Source organism: Sphaerodactylus townsendi, linkage group LG13 (genome assembly GCF_021028975.2).
Source record: "Sphaerodactylus townsendi isolate TG3544 linkage group LG13, MPM_Stown_v2.3, whole genome shotgun sequence".
Taxonomy (NCBI): Eukaryota; Metazoa; Chordata; class Lepidosauria; order Squamata; family Sphaerodactylidae; genus Sphaerodactylus; species Sphaerodactylus townsendi.
The window spans coordinates 14,301,323-14,313,560 of record NC_059437.1 but is presented as its reverse complement, the minus strand read 5'-3'; the positions used below and the strand labels follow the sequence as shown (position 1 = coordinate 14,313,560).

The 12,238-nt window shown below is 46.9% G+C and overlaps 1 protein-coding gene across 2 annotated transcripts in view; it reads right to left on the bottom strand.

Annotated features, from left to right (window-relative positions):
- Positions 1-12,238, bottom strand: part of XPNPEP2 (X-prolyl aminopeptidase 2) — a 48,309-nt gene that overhangs the window by 18,275 nt on the left and 17,796 nt on the right. For both annotated transcript variants that reach the window (XM_048515134.1, XM_048515133.1), the window contains exons 9-13: positions 6,678-6,779; positions 5,663-5,744; positions 3,192-3,390; positions 3,001-3,090; positions 1,626-1,735 (exon numbers count right to left, since the gene is read on the bottom strand). In XM_048515134.1, the coding sequence (XP_048371091.1) occupies positions 1,626-1,735; positions 3,001-3,090; positions 3,192-3,390; positions 5,663-5,744; positions 6,678-6,779 (583 nt within the window). The remainder of the gene's footprint in view (positions 1-1,625; positions 1,736-3,000; positions 3,091-3,191; positions 3,391-5,662; positions 5,745-6,677; positions 6,780-12,238) is intronic.

Sequence of the window (12,238 nt, the reverse complement as noted above, 5' to 3'; positions counted from 1 at the left end):
GATTGGATTTTGTTTTCATTTGTTGTCCTGTGATAATTCCATGACATGTTATCACTTGCATCGATTGACCTTTTGGCTTTTGTTCGAGGTTTGTGCATGCCCACACATACACACGCAAGGAACCGCTTCACGCATCTGACGAAGTGGGTTCTATTCCTGAAAAGCTTATGCTGCATTACCTTTGTCAGACTTTAAGGTGACACAAGACAATCTTGTTTGGGCTGCAACAGACTGACACAGCTACCTCTCCAGGAAGTCGTAATCATCTTGAGCGCATTGTTCATTGGCTTCATTTTAAACATCATACCAAACCATGGTTTGCATTAACCATAACTTAGGCCCCTTCCGCACACGCAAAATAATGCATTTTCAAACCACTTTCACAACTGTTTGCAAGTGGATTTTGCTATTCCGCACAGCTTCAAAGAGCACTGAGAGAAGTTTGAAAGTGCATTATTCTGCATGTGCGGAATGAGCCTTAGAGTCTAAATCATGGTTGAAGTTCCACGCATGCAAGCAAACCATGTGCTGTTTGGTCTGCTTTCAATTTCCATCTGCTCTGCAATTACAGATATGGGATGATAGCAGTAACTACAGTATGCTAATTCAAAAACGATATCATACCGTAATTAGAGCAAGCCATGGTTTGCAAAGCAATTGTTCCCATATCTCGTTCATGAACAGATTTAGTTCAGAAATCATATGAAATCATAGTTAAGTTTCCTTGGCATAAAGGTCTGACTTCGTACACTACCTCAGTGAGCCTTACAGCAACCTCGTGAGGCCGTTCAGCATTAACAACCTCACACTGCTGATTGGGGACTGAGAGAAAAATCCCTTCCTTATGGCTGAATCAAGGAAAGATCTGAACCAAGAACTCTGCTCACACACTTCCCAGCAGTGGTGGGATCCAAAACTTTTAGTAACAGGTTCCAATGGTGGTGGGATTCAAACAATGGCGTAACGCCAATGGGGCTGGGCGTGGCACGACGGGGCGTGGCCGGGCATTCCGGGGGCGGGGCATTAATAATTTCTACTCTACCGCAAAGTGCCCTAATTTCCAGCTGGTATCTTTTCTTGTCCATAATTTTAAATTCATCATATAAGTCCTATTTCTACTGCCAAACAGAAACAACTATCAATCTTCTCCTCTGGTAACGACCGCCAGCTCCGTTCAAATACTTAATACTTTCAAATACTTAAATTTTGTTTCTAGAAATCAGAAGAAGGATACTTTCCTTAAACAAGGAACTTTACCATATTTCTAAAACATGTTTTTAAAACAGCCCAACAGGGAGAATTATCCTGTTTTCTACCTTCGCTAACCAGCCACATAGGAAACAACAGGACTTTATGATTTTTGGAGCTAATGGAATTTCTAATGGAAAAGCGGACCCAATTAGTAACCCCCTCTCGGCACACACAAATAGTTAGTAACCCACTCCCGGGAACTGGTGAGAACCTGCTGGATCTCACCTCTGCTTCCCAGGCATTACACTACACCCGTTCAAGTCTAATTTCTGTGCTCCAGAATTTTAGTCCCCTGGCCTTTTCTTCCAATTGTCCCTTTTCTTTCCCAAATGTGTGTAAACACAACTCAAAGAGACTGTCTTCTTTCGACTGACCCACGCAACCGATCCACATAGCGTGCGCCGGAGACTTCATTCACAGAACCGGTGGGGACGTTCTTTTGCAGCCAGGCCAAATATCGGATCACGGCTACAGCGTCTCGTATCTAGGACAGCCCAACACAGAGAAGAGATAACAGATTATCACCGGGGTCAGTTTGTGAGATGGCGCTAGGAGGGCCAGCTGAATCAGCCCAGTTTGAACCAAGTGTTAGGCTTTCATTTCAGCCTTCATGATGCCCTGACTGATCTTACTAGGCATAAAGGCAAAATTTGAGCCCTTGGGCCTTTCCCCACTTACCTTAAGCCCCGCACTACTCTCCTCAAGTAGCGCGGGGTCCCTCGACACTCCCGACGACAGGGGCGGTGACAGCGCAGCCGCCACGACGCTGCCGCTGTCACGCCCCCCGTAGCCGCTGCTGCATCCCTGGCGCTACTTGCGTAAACGGCGCGCTTGTGATGACCCGCCGCGCCAGAGCGATGGGTCGTTAAAGGGGATGCCCTCGGCGCACTCAAGGGATGCCATGCACTGAAAGCAGCGTGCGGCATAGGGGGGATCACGGAGAGTGGGGAAACGCCCCTTGTTCACTGAGGCTTCGACCCAGGAGCCGTTTTCACCCCCAAGATTTAGCCACAAAGACTGTGAAGTTGCACCAAACGCAACAGCGTGGGTAATTACTGCTGTGTTTGTATGCGTGTGAACTCTGTGTGTGTGTGTGTGTGTGTGTGTGTATTTACACACACAGGAGGGAAGATGGCATAATAAAGCCCGAGTCTTGCCAGATATCAGAAGCTAAGCTGGGCCAGTACTTGGAAGGGAAACCACCAAGGAAGCCTCTGCAGAGGAAGGCAATGGCAAACCACCTCTGCTTCTTACTTGCCTTGAAAGCTCTTTGCTGGGGTCACCGTAGGTCAGTTGCAACTTGACTACCCTTTACACCTGCGCACATTTACATACACACTCTTCCCCATTCAAAATCCAGCTACTCCATGCCCTATTCTGTCAAAAACTGGGCTTAACACCTGCGCTTGCAATAAATAGAGAATGAGATTCTCAAGAGAGCAATAGAAGTTCTCTCCTGCACATTCGGGATCAAAGGTGAAGGCCCGCAGAGTTCAGGGTGTGGCTTCCAGGAAGGCTGATCCCCGTTTGCCACAGTATAAAATTAACAACGCCCTGTTTAGACTCACATGCTCTAACTTGCCCTCCTTCCAAGGTGCTCACGGCAGCAAGGGACAACTTCCTCAGCTGCCACAGCCTTGCGAGGTAGGTTAGGCTGAGTGAGAGTGATTGGCTGAGGTCACTCAGCGAGACGGAATTTGAACCTGGGTCTCCCCGATTTACCAGTCTAATTGCTATAGTTGCACCTACGTGAGCGGCTTTCAGCATTTCCTGCTCCCTGGAGTTCTTGGCTGCTTTGGTTATCATGACAGGAGAGTAGTTTTCTTCCAGGAGTTTCTCCTGTTGGGAGTAAAAAGCGGAAGCCTCGTCAAGAGGGTCTTTCTCCATCGCAATGCTTCGCTTCCCCACGTGGCAGTCTCTCATTCTGTGTTCTTTCTTACCTGAGGGATGTGCCGATACAACCCCAGAGTAGTGTACTCTCTTCCGATCCAAATTAAAACAGGGTCCTGTTGGGCATAAGATGCCACTCGGGCACTTGCTTGGTCATAGCTTTCCACCTGAACGCACGAGGCCCTCGGGCACTGGGATGTCAGAGACTGGAGAGCCTTTTCGTTCAGCCGAGAGGGATCCACAAAGAGGCTGAGGACAAAGCAAAGGAGATCAGAACGCTTAAATGGAACGGGGCTTATTCTGCGTTTGAAGGACCCCTCTTTTTAAGCAAAGTTGTAAACGGAAAAAAAATGACAACTGGTTCCGGTGAGTGTAGAAAAGAAGAAGAAGAAGAGTTTGGATTTATATCCCCCCTTTCTCTCCTGTAGGAGACTCAAAGGGGCTGACAATCTCCTTGCCCTTCCCCCCTCACAACAAACACCCTGTGAGGTAGGTGGGGTTGAGAGAGCTCCGAGAAGCTGTGACTAGCCCAAGGTCACCCAGCTGGCATGTGTGGGAGTGCACAGGCTAATCTGAATTCCCCAGATAAGCCTCCACAGCTCAGACGGGGGATCAAACCCAGTTCCTTCAGATTAGAATGCACCTGCTCTTAATTCACTACCCACCAGAACCAGTTGAATCCGGCCATGAAAGCCTTCAACAATAAAATGACGATTGATTGTCATACATCCATTTATTTGAAATTCATGGAAATTGATAAGACTCTACCTCTTCTCCTTCCTTCCATTTTATCCTCACAAAAAACCCTGAGAGATTGGCTATGCTGAGAGCATGTGACCGGCCCAAAGTCACCCTGCAAGCTTCCATGGCAGAGTTGGAATTTGAACCTGATTCTTCAAGATCCTAGTCCCATGGTGGCAAACCTATGGCACTCCAGATGTTCATGGACTACAATTCCCAATTGGCCATGCTGGCAGGGGCTGATGGGAATTGTAGTTCATGAACATCTGGAGTGCCATAGGTTCGCCACCAGGCCGCTATTGAGAATGTACTTTAAAAAAAATTGCCTCCCTTCTAAGCAGTCTTGGCTTTAAATGAACTGAAATATGCATGACCATCCAGTGGGCAGTTTTTAAATTCTCCCTTTGGGGAATGTTTTAAACCAGGGGTGTCCAACTCTGACCCTCCAGATGTTCATGAATTATGATTCCCATCAGCCCCAGGGGCTGATGGGAATCGTAGTCCATGAACATCTGGAGGGCCAGAGCTTGATACCCTTGTTTTGAAACAAGCAACTATAAAGACCCATTGAATTAGGTCAGGGTCTTTTCTTCAAGAACAAGTGACCTATGAATTGGTTTTTATGATTCTGCATGCGGCACAGCTTAAATGACTCCTATCACTCTAACTGGGACTCTAAAATACTTAATCAAGTTAAGACCTTAGATTTCTCTTTGGATTCCTTTACAAATCAAGGCAAGGCCCAAATCCTTCAAACAATAAAACAAAGAACATTTGATATTAAAAAAACACACATTTTGTTATCTCACAGCAATAGACCATGTTCACCATTGACCTTTGGGGTTCCTTGGTCACCCCGTGGATCTTTATCAGACTATTTTCTTAATCTCACATCCCCAGTTTTAAGACGTGACTTCATTCAGGCTCGGTTTAATATCCTCCCCACAGCAATAACTTGAGGAAGATACCTCCGCATCCCCTCACATGAAAGGCTCCTCGACTTTGTCTGAAACATGTTCTATTGCACTGCGTTGTATAGCACCTTGATTTACGTAAATAATCTACTAACCCTCTTATGAATTTTGTCCCCTCTGATAGGGCCAAGACTCAGATACTTCCTAATGACCGCACCCTAAACTGACTGAAGATGTAGCAAAGTTTTTAGTTCTGGCTTTGTTAAAACATTAGTCACTTTGACTTGGATCTTATTTTGGTTATTCCTGTTTTTAAATTTTAACTTATGCCCAATAAAGGTGATTGATTGATTCTGCATCTGTAGTTTTAATGGAAGACATATCAGCTTTGACATACAGGAGACTGAAAAACAGCTTCCCCCCCCCCCCATTTTTTCCCCCTTAGATCAGCAATTTCACAAGTGACCCATTTCCACACTGTGCATGCAAGAATCGTATTGCTAGATCAGCCACAACTTCATCTTGTTTCAAAGCTTCATCCAGACATGCTGTCAATGGCGTTTGCTTCATTTTGTTCTCAGCGCCAGGTCCTTAGAAGGATCCTGCCTCTGAATGTGGAGGTTTCACTTGGCTATCACAGACAGTAGCTGTTCATAGACCCATAATAACCCATGGGTCTATTAAATTCTAACAGCATGATTAAAAAAAAAACCTGATTCCTGTTTGATGGCAGCACTTTACTTGAATCTGTGCCCAGTCCTGGCATATACAAAGAGAGTAGTAATAATCAAATTCCTCTGAGCACATGCAAAGAGTTTTCTGTTTTATCCTTTTATAATGGGAGCCAAATCGTTAAGATGGCGTACCTGATATTCCACCTAGTAAGAAGCGCGTAAGCATAGAAGACAGGTGTGTGAGGGATGTCATCTCCTCGGAGATTGAAGAGCCCTGTGGAAATAAACACATTTCACATGTTAGGTGGTTGCAAAGGGAGGCGGTTGCAGACATAAGGGGCCACGTGAAAAAGGCCCCGATACTGGAGTAGGAGACAGGGAACCTATTAATCAGTGAGCTTAGGAGGAACAGAGCGAAACAAAAGGGCATGAACTGGCAAGATTGGACCTTTGAATATCCTAAGATTTGGATCTTGACTGCTTGAAGAATGTCATGCTCAAAAATGACATACTCTTAATTACATATAGTTTTTTTCACAACAGTTCTTTCTTACTTGAAGACAATTGCTAAGAGCTGCAGTCTCTACTGGAAAACCATGCTGGGTGGGAGACATGGCACATTTTCACCCTTCCTTTCCCATCTCCAAATAGCCTTCCTCCAAGCTACTTTTACCTTGAGGGAGATATGGCTGCTCAGTGTGATAACATGTACTTAAAGTCCCAGTATTCATTAAAAAAAACATTTTTAGGTTCTCAAGATGCAGTGACACGCTTGGAAGTATGAGGGATACGTCTGACGAAAACAGAGCATTGGATTTAGGCAGAGGTGGGATCCAGCAGGTTCTCACAGGTTCCTGAGAGTAGGTTACTAATTATTTGTGTGTGCTGAGAGGGGGTTACTAATTGGTGATTTTGCCACGTGATTTTTGCCTTAGTTACGCCCTCCTCTCAGCAGTAGCGCGCAGAACTTGAAGCAGTCTAGCAGGAGGTGCACCGGCGTGCGTGGCAGTCTGCGCCTGCGTGCATCCGTTTCCCACCCAAGGACCGGTGCAGCGGCTGCATCCTTGCCACAGCCTCTGGAAGGGATGATCTGATTCAATTTGAGATCTCCTGCACTCACACCTTGCACTTTGCCACTGAGCTACAGTCACTATCAACCTACTATTAATAGCCTCACAGCCATAAGAGAGTTCAAAATAATACTTACAGGCCACTTCCTCAAGGCCAGACAGCAAGACTGCAGTGGGTTTCTTGAGATGATCCTCCATCTGGTTCAGGATATTGGACACCTTCTCCTGCCAGGTGCTTCCTGAACGAGGTAAAAGAAGGTAACGGGGAAAGGAGAGTCCAATAGGTGAGAGCCCCTTGTGTGGTTTTCTCCCCCTTGCCTCCCATGTGGACAACGGCTGCCATGTTGATCCCAGAGGACAGATGATGGAATAATTAGATTTAGTTGATTCCCAGGGAAGATTTCTGCAGACAGAAGAGTATTACATTCGCAAAGTGCCTCCTTCTCGCCTCCCTCCTCCAAAAAGCCCCTTGATGTGCTACGCTTGGGTGACAGACAGGGGACTCCAGGAGCAGCATGGGAGGGTTGGAGGCTTGCAGCAGAAAGGGAGACTTAGTCAAAATTGCCCTCCCTTCTGCTTGAGGAAATCTTCCATGGGATCATAGCCATTATTTAAGCATGTGTAAAGTTCCTTCAAGTTGCAGCTGACTTATGGTGACCCCAGCAAGGGGGTTTCGAGGGGGTTTGCTATTGCCTTCCTGTACAGAGTTTCCTTGGTGGTCTCCCTTCCAAGTACAGATGCTGGTTAGCTTCTGCAATCGATACCATTCTATCTGCTCTTCTAGTCATTATATAATAGTTAAGAGCAGTGGACTCTGATATGGAGAACTGGGTTTGATTCCCTATTCCTCTCCACATGAGCAACAAACTCTAATCTGGTGAACCGGATTTGTTTCCCCACTCCTCCACATGCTGGGGGACCTTGAGCCAGTCACAGTTCTCTCAGGACTCTCTCAGCCCCACCTGCTTCACAAGATGTCTGTTTTGGGAAGGGAAAGCAACTGTATGTTGCTTTGAGATTTTTTTAAAGGTAGAGAAAAGTGAGGTGTAAAAACCTATTCTTCTTTTTCTTCTCTTTAAATCTAGATCTTATGTAATTCTATTATATATATATATAAGGTGGCTTACAAGCTCCTTTCCCTTCCTCTCCCCACAACAGTCACCCTGTGAGGTAGGTGGGGCTGAGAGAGTTCTGAGAGAACTGTGACTAGCCCAAGATCACCCAGCAGGAATGTAGGAGTGCAGAAACGGATCTGGTTCACCAGGTAAGCCTCTGCCAGTCAGGTGAAGGAATGGGGCATCAAACCCAGTTCTCCAGATTAGAATCCACCTGCTCTTAACCACTACACCATGCTGGCTGTCGAAAAGGAGAAGGAGAAAGAGGGATTTGAGGTTAAAAGCTCACAAGAAGAGACCAGGGCTGATTATTCACTGGTGCTCTTCCCTTCAGCAAGGGTAAGTTTCCTCTGGGGCAGAGATTTCTGAACTGATGTGATCCCACTTAAGGCACCAAGGATCTTGGAAGCCCGGAGAGTGGGAAACCCCCTGTGTTTCCCCTAGCTTTGGGGTTTCACTCCTTTTGGGTTGCTCCCCTCCCAACGCAACATTGAAGATTACCAGCGCTTTTTTTGAAATGTATTATCGCTGTTCTTTATATTGATATTGTGTAGGTCGCTAACATTGTTTTTGTTTTTTTTAAGAAATGCCGGCTTTCGATCGCTTTGAGGAGTGGGGGGGGGGGAGCACCTTCTCCTTCCCACTCCTTGCAGGATCGACAGCCAGCATTTCCCTAGAAAAACAAAAATTATAGCAGCCTGAACAATATTGATATAAGTAATGTTGATATTGCATTTAAAGAGCTCATTTTTTTAAAAAGCTGGCAATCTTCAGTGTAGCGCTGGGTGAAGGAAGAACCCGAAAGTGGGGGCAGGCAAGCCACGCAGCAGGCAGCGGGGCACTTCATCACACGAAAACAAGAAAACACAAGGGGACCCCCCTGCAAAGGCACGACAGGGCTAGGAGTGTCAGGGGAAGCGCTCCATGCAAAACGGGGCCCAGGATTCCGAGGCAGCTTCAGCATTTGTAATGAGGGAGAGAGATCGCTGTGGAGAGGCCATGAATTATTGAGGAAAGATACAGTGAGGGAGAAAGCCATAAAACAGGAGGTAACCTGATGTCTGGTCAAGTGGAACGTACTAGCAGAGAGGAGACAACAACCGGGCAACTAAAAAGACAAGATATGCAAGATATAAGAAGGTAGGAATCAAAGAGATTTAAAAACAAACAGCAGGGATCTAATCTGGATCTGATAAAAGCACTGTTAAAGTGCAGGCAGAGGCAAAGTAGATTAGGGGAGAGGATCATATGTTTTTGACTGTCACAAGGAGCCAGTGCAGTCAGAGTGTCATATCAGGATCCCGGAGATCTTGGTTCAAATCCCCATTCCGCCATAAACTGGTCTTGGAACAGCCACTTTTTTTCAGGAAAATCTACTCCACAGGGTCATTGTGAAGTCAGAATGGGAGGAGAACTAGGGTTGATTATATGCTGGTATTCTGCCTTCAAGCAAGCATATGGTTCCTGCGAGGCAGAGATTCTTGTACTGATGCCATTAGAGGGCGTTTCCCCACTCTCCACGATCCCCCCTATGCAGCGCGCGCCCGGGTGTCCCCCGGGGTCATCAAAAGGTGCCATTTACAAGAGCGCCAGGGATGCCGCGCGCTGAGGGGGCGCGACAGCGGCAGCGTCGGGGCGGCTGTGCTGTCGCCGCCCCTGTCGTGGGGAGTGCCTGGGGACCCCGCGCTACTTGAGGAGAGTAGCGTGGGGCTTAAGGTAAGTGGGGAAAGGCCCAGAGTTGCATCACTGGAGATCCTGACCACCCCACAGTTTGTGAGAGCGGGGAAACCACAAGAGGTTTCCCTCTCGCTGCAGGGTTTCCCTCCTTCCAGGTCACTGCATCAAAAAGGCAAGATGAAGCTTTCCTGTTTTGTTTCTTTAAAGCCCTTTAAAGGTAACAGCGATATTTCCAATATGGATATTGCTGAGGCTGCTTTTTGTTGCTCTTGCATTTTTAGGGAAAAGTTGGCCGTAGATCCCTGAGAGGAGGGTGAGGAGACTGTTCCCCCTCAGGGATCTATGGCTGACTCTTCTCTAAAATGTAAAAGCAACAGAAAAACAGCCTCAACAATATCGATATATAAGCAATATCAATATTACCTTTAAAGGGTAATACCTTGCCTTTTGAGTGAAGGTAGGAAGCCACGAGCGTGGCAGACAGTGGGGCTCCTCCTCACGTTTAAACAGGGAAATGCAATGAGACCCCACTGCAAAGGGACCACGTGACTAGGAGCACCACTACAGAAAGCACTCCATGCATAATGGGCATGGGTGTGCTGCTCTGAGCTCCCTGGGAAATACCTGGATCTCTTTCATGTGCCAAATGGAAAGGTAACTCGTTTGCAGGGGTGCATTCAAGGCCAATTTAACAAGAAGTAAATTCAAGCATCTGCTTTGCTTGATCCAAGCTAGACAGAAATAGTATTGTCGAAGGCTTTCACGGCCAGAATCACCAGGGTGTTGTGGGTTTCCCGGGTTGTATGGCGTGTTCCAGTAGCATTCTCTCCTGACATTTCGCCTGCATCTGTGGCTGGCATCTTCAGAGGATCCTCTGAAGATGCCAGCCACAGATGCAGGCAAAATGTCAGGAGAGAATGCTACTGGAACATGGCAATGCAACTCGGAAAACCCACAACACCCTAGATAGAAATAATCTGGGTCAGAAACATGACTGAACTGTCTCTGTGTGTGACTGGCTTCATGTGTGCTGTCTATCTGTCAAATGGGACTGAACTTCCTCGGAAAACCCAGATCTACAGTTTGGCAGCATTTCTGCTTCTCCTGCAGGGATGCTGCAGCCAGGAATGCTTTTAATCAGCCTCAGCTGTTTACCGAGCTACGCCCCTTTCCAGACAGCTATGATCTGGCAGCCATTACTCATGTTTCAGCATCATTCAGGCTAAACCACCATAATACATTCTGGGTGGGATTGCCAAGTGTTTGGAATGGCCAATAGGAGTGAACTTTTGAGAGCACGTCAGCCTTATTCTGTGACATCAACACTGGTTGCTGGCCAGTTGGATCCATTTACAAGTTGGATCCAGTTACAAGTGCTGCTCACTGATATGTGTCCAACCACAGCATTTCTCTGAAATTTGCAGAAGAGGTCAGTGAGATTCTACGACTGTAGACCCTGCACTTTGCCCTCACTGTTGACTATCTGCTGAGCCCCAGGAACAACATTTCAGGAGGTTCAGTGGACTGCAGCAGGAAGGGAAAGTTGTTGTAATAAGTCCCTGTTTTGAAAAGTGAGTCAATGGTTGGATACACCCCACTACCTTCAAAGCCCCAAATGGGCTGAGGCTGCCAGATCTCTAGGGACATCTGTCCGCATGTAGACCTGCCTGGGCACACTGAGGCCATCATCAAAGCCCCATTCTGGGTGTTCCCCCTGACTGAAGGATGGTGGATGGACACGAACAAGACACACAGTGGCTCTGGAGTGCTCTCTCAAGGGAAGTCCCGCCTCGCTGATATCACAGGCAATTTTTGTAAACAGTTGAAGCTGGAGTCAAATTCTGACAGCATGGATAGCCAGCATGGTATAGCAGTTAACAGCAGTGGAATCTAATGTGGATTTGATTCCCCACTCCTCCACAAGAGCGGCGGACTCTTATCCAATGACCCGGATTTGCTTCCCCACTCCTCCACATGAATCCTTGGGCTAGTCACAGTTCTCTCAGAACTCTCTCAGCCCCACCCACCTCACAAGATGTCTGTTGTGGGGAGAGGAAGGGAAAGGAGCTTGTAAGCCACGTTGAGTCTCCTTAAATGGAAAAAAAGCGGGGTATAAATACAAATTCTTCTTTTCTACATTTTTAGATACTGGCTCATGTATTTCTTTAGTGTTGCCAGTGATTTTTTTAAAAAAAATAAAATTGTATGTGGAAATCTGATGTTTCCTGGATGCCAGCTCAGGGTTGGGGAACACCTGGAGATTTTGAGGGTGGCGCCTGAGGAAGGTGGGATATGGGGAGGGGAGAAGATTCAATGGGGTATCAAGCCATAGAATCCATCCTCCAAAGTGGGCGTTTTCTTCAGGGGAACAACTGATCTTTGTCACTTAGAGGTCAGCCTCTTCTTGGTTGAGCCAGTGTAGTGGTTAAGGCAGTGACAGAAAACCTTTTCGAGACCAAGTGCCCAAATTGCAACCCAAAACCCACTTATTTATCACAAAGTGCCAACACGGCAATTTAACCAGAATACTGAGGTTTTAGTTTAGAAAAAAAACAGTTGGCTCCGAGGCGTGCGTTACTTGGGAGTAAGCTTGGTGGTAGTCGGTGGCTTTGCTTTGAAGCAACTGTGCAACTCTTCCAATGGGTGAATCACGACCCTAGGAGGGTTTACTCAGAAGCAAGCCCCATTGCCAGCAACCGAGCTTACTCCCAGGTAAAGGATCGTGCTTTAGTTCTTTACACGAAAATCAGTGGGGTTTAACAGTGCTTAACAGGGTTACCTACACTGCTTCCCCAAAACTAGGTCTTAGGTTTAATGCTAATAATCGAGTCCAGCGGCCCAGGCCAGCCTAGATTGGGGGGGGGGGGGACTTTGTTTGTGCGTGCCCACAGAGAGGGCTCTGAGTG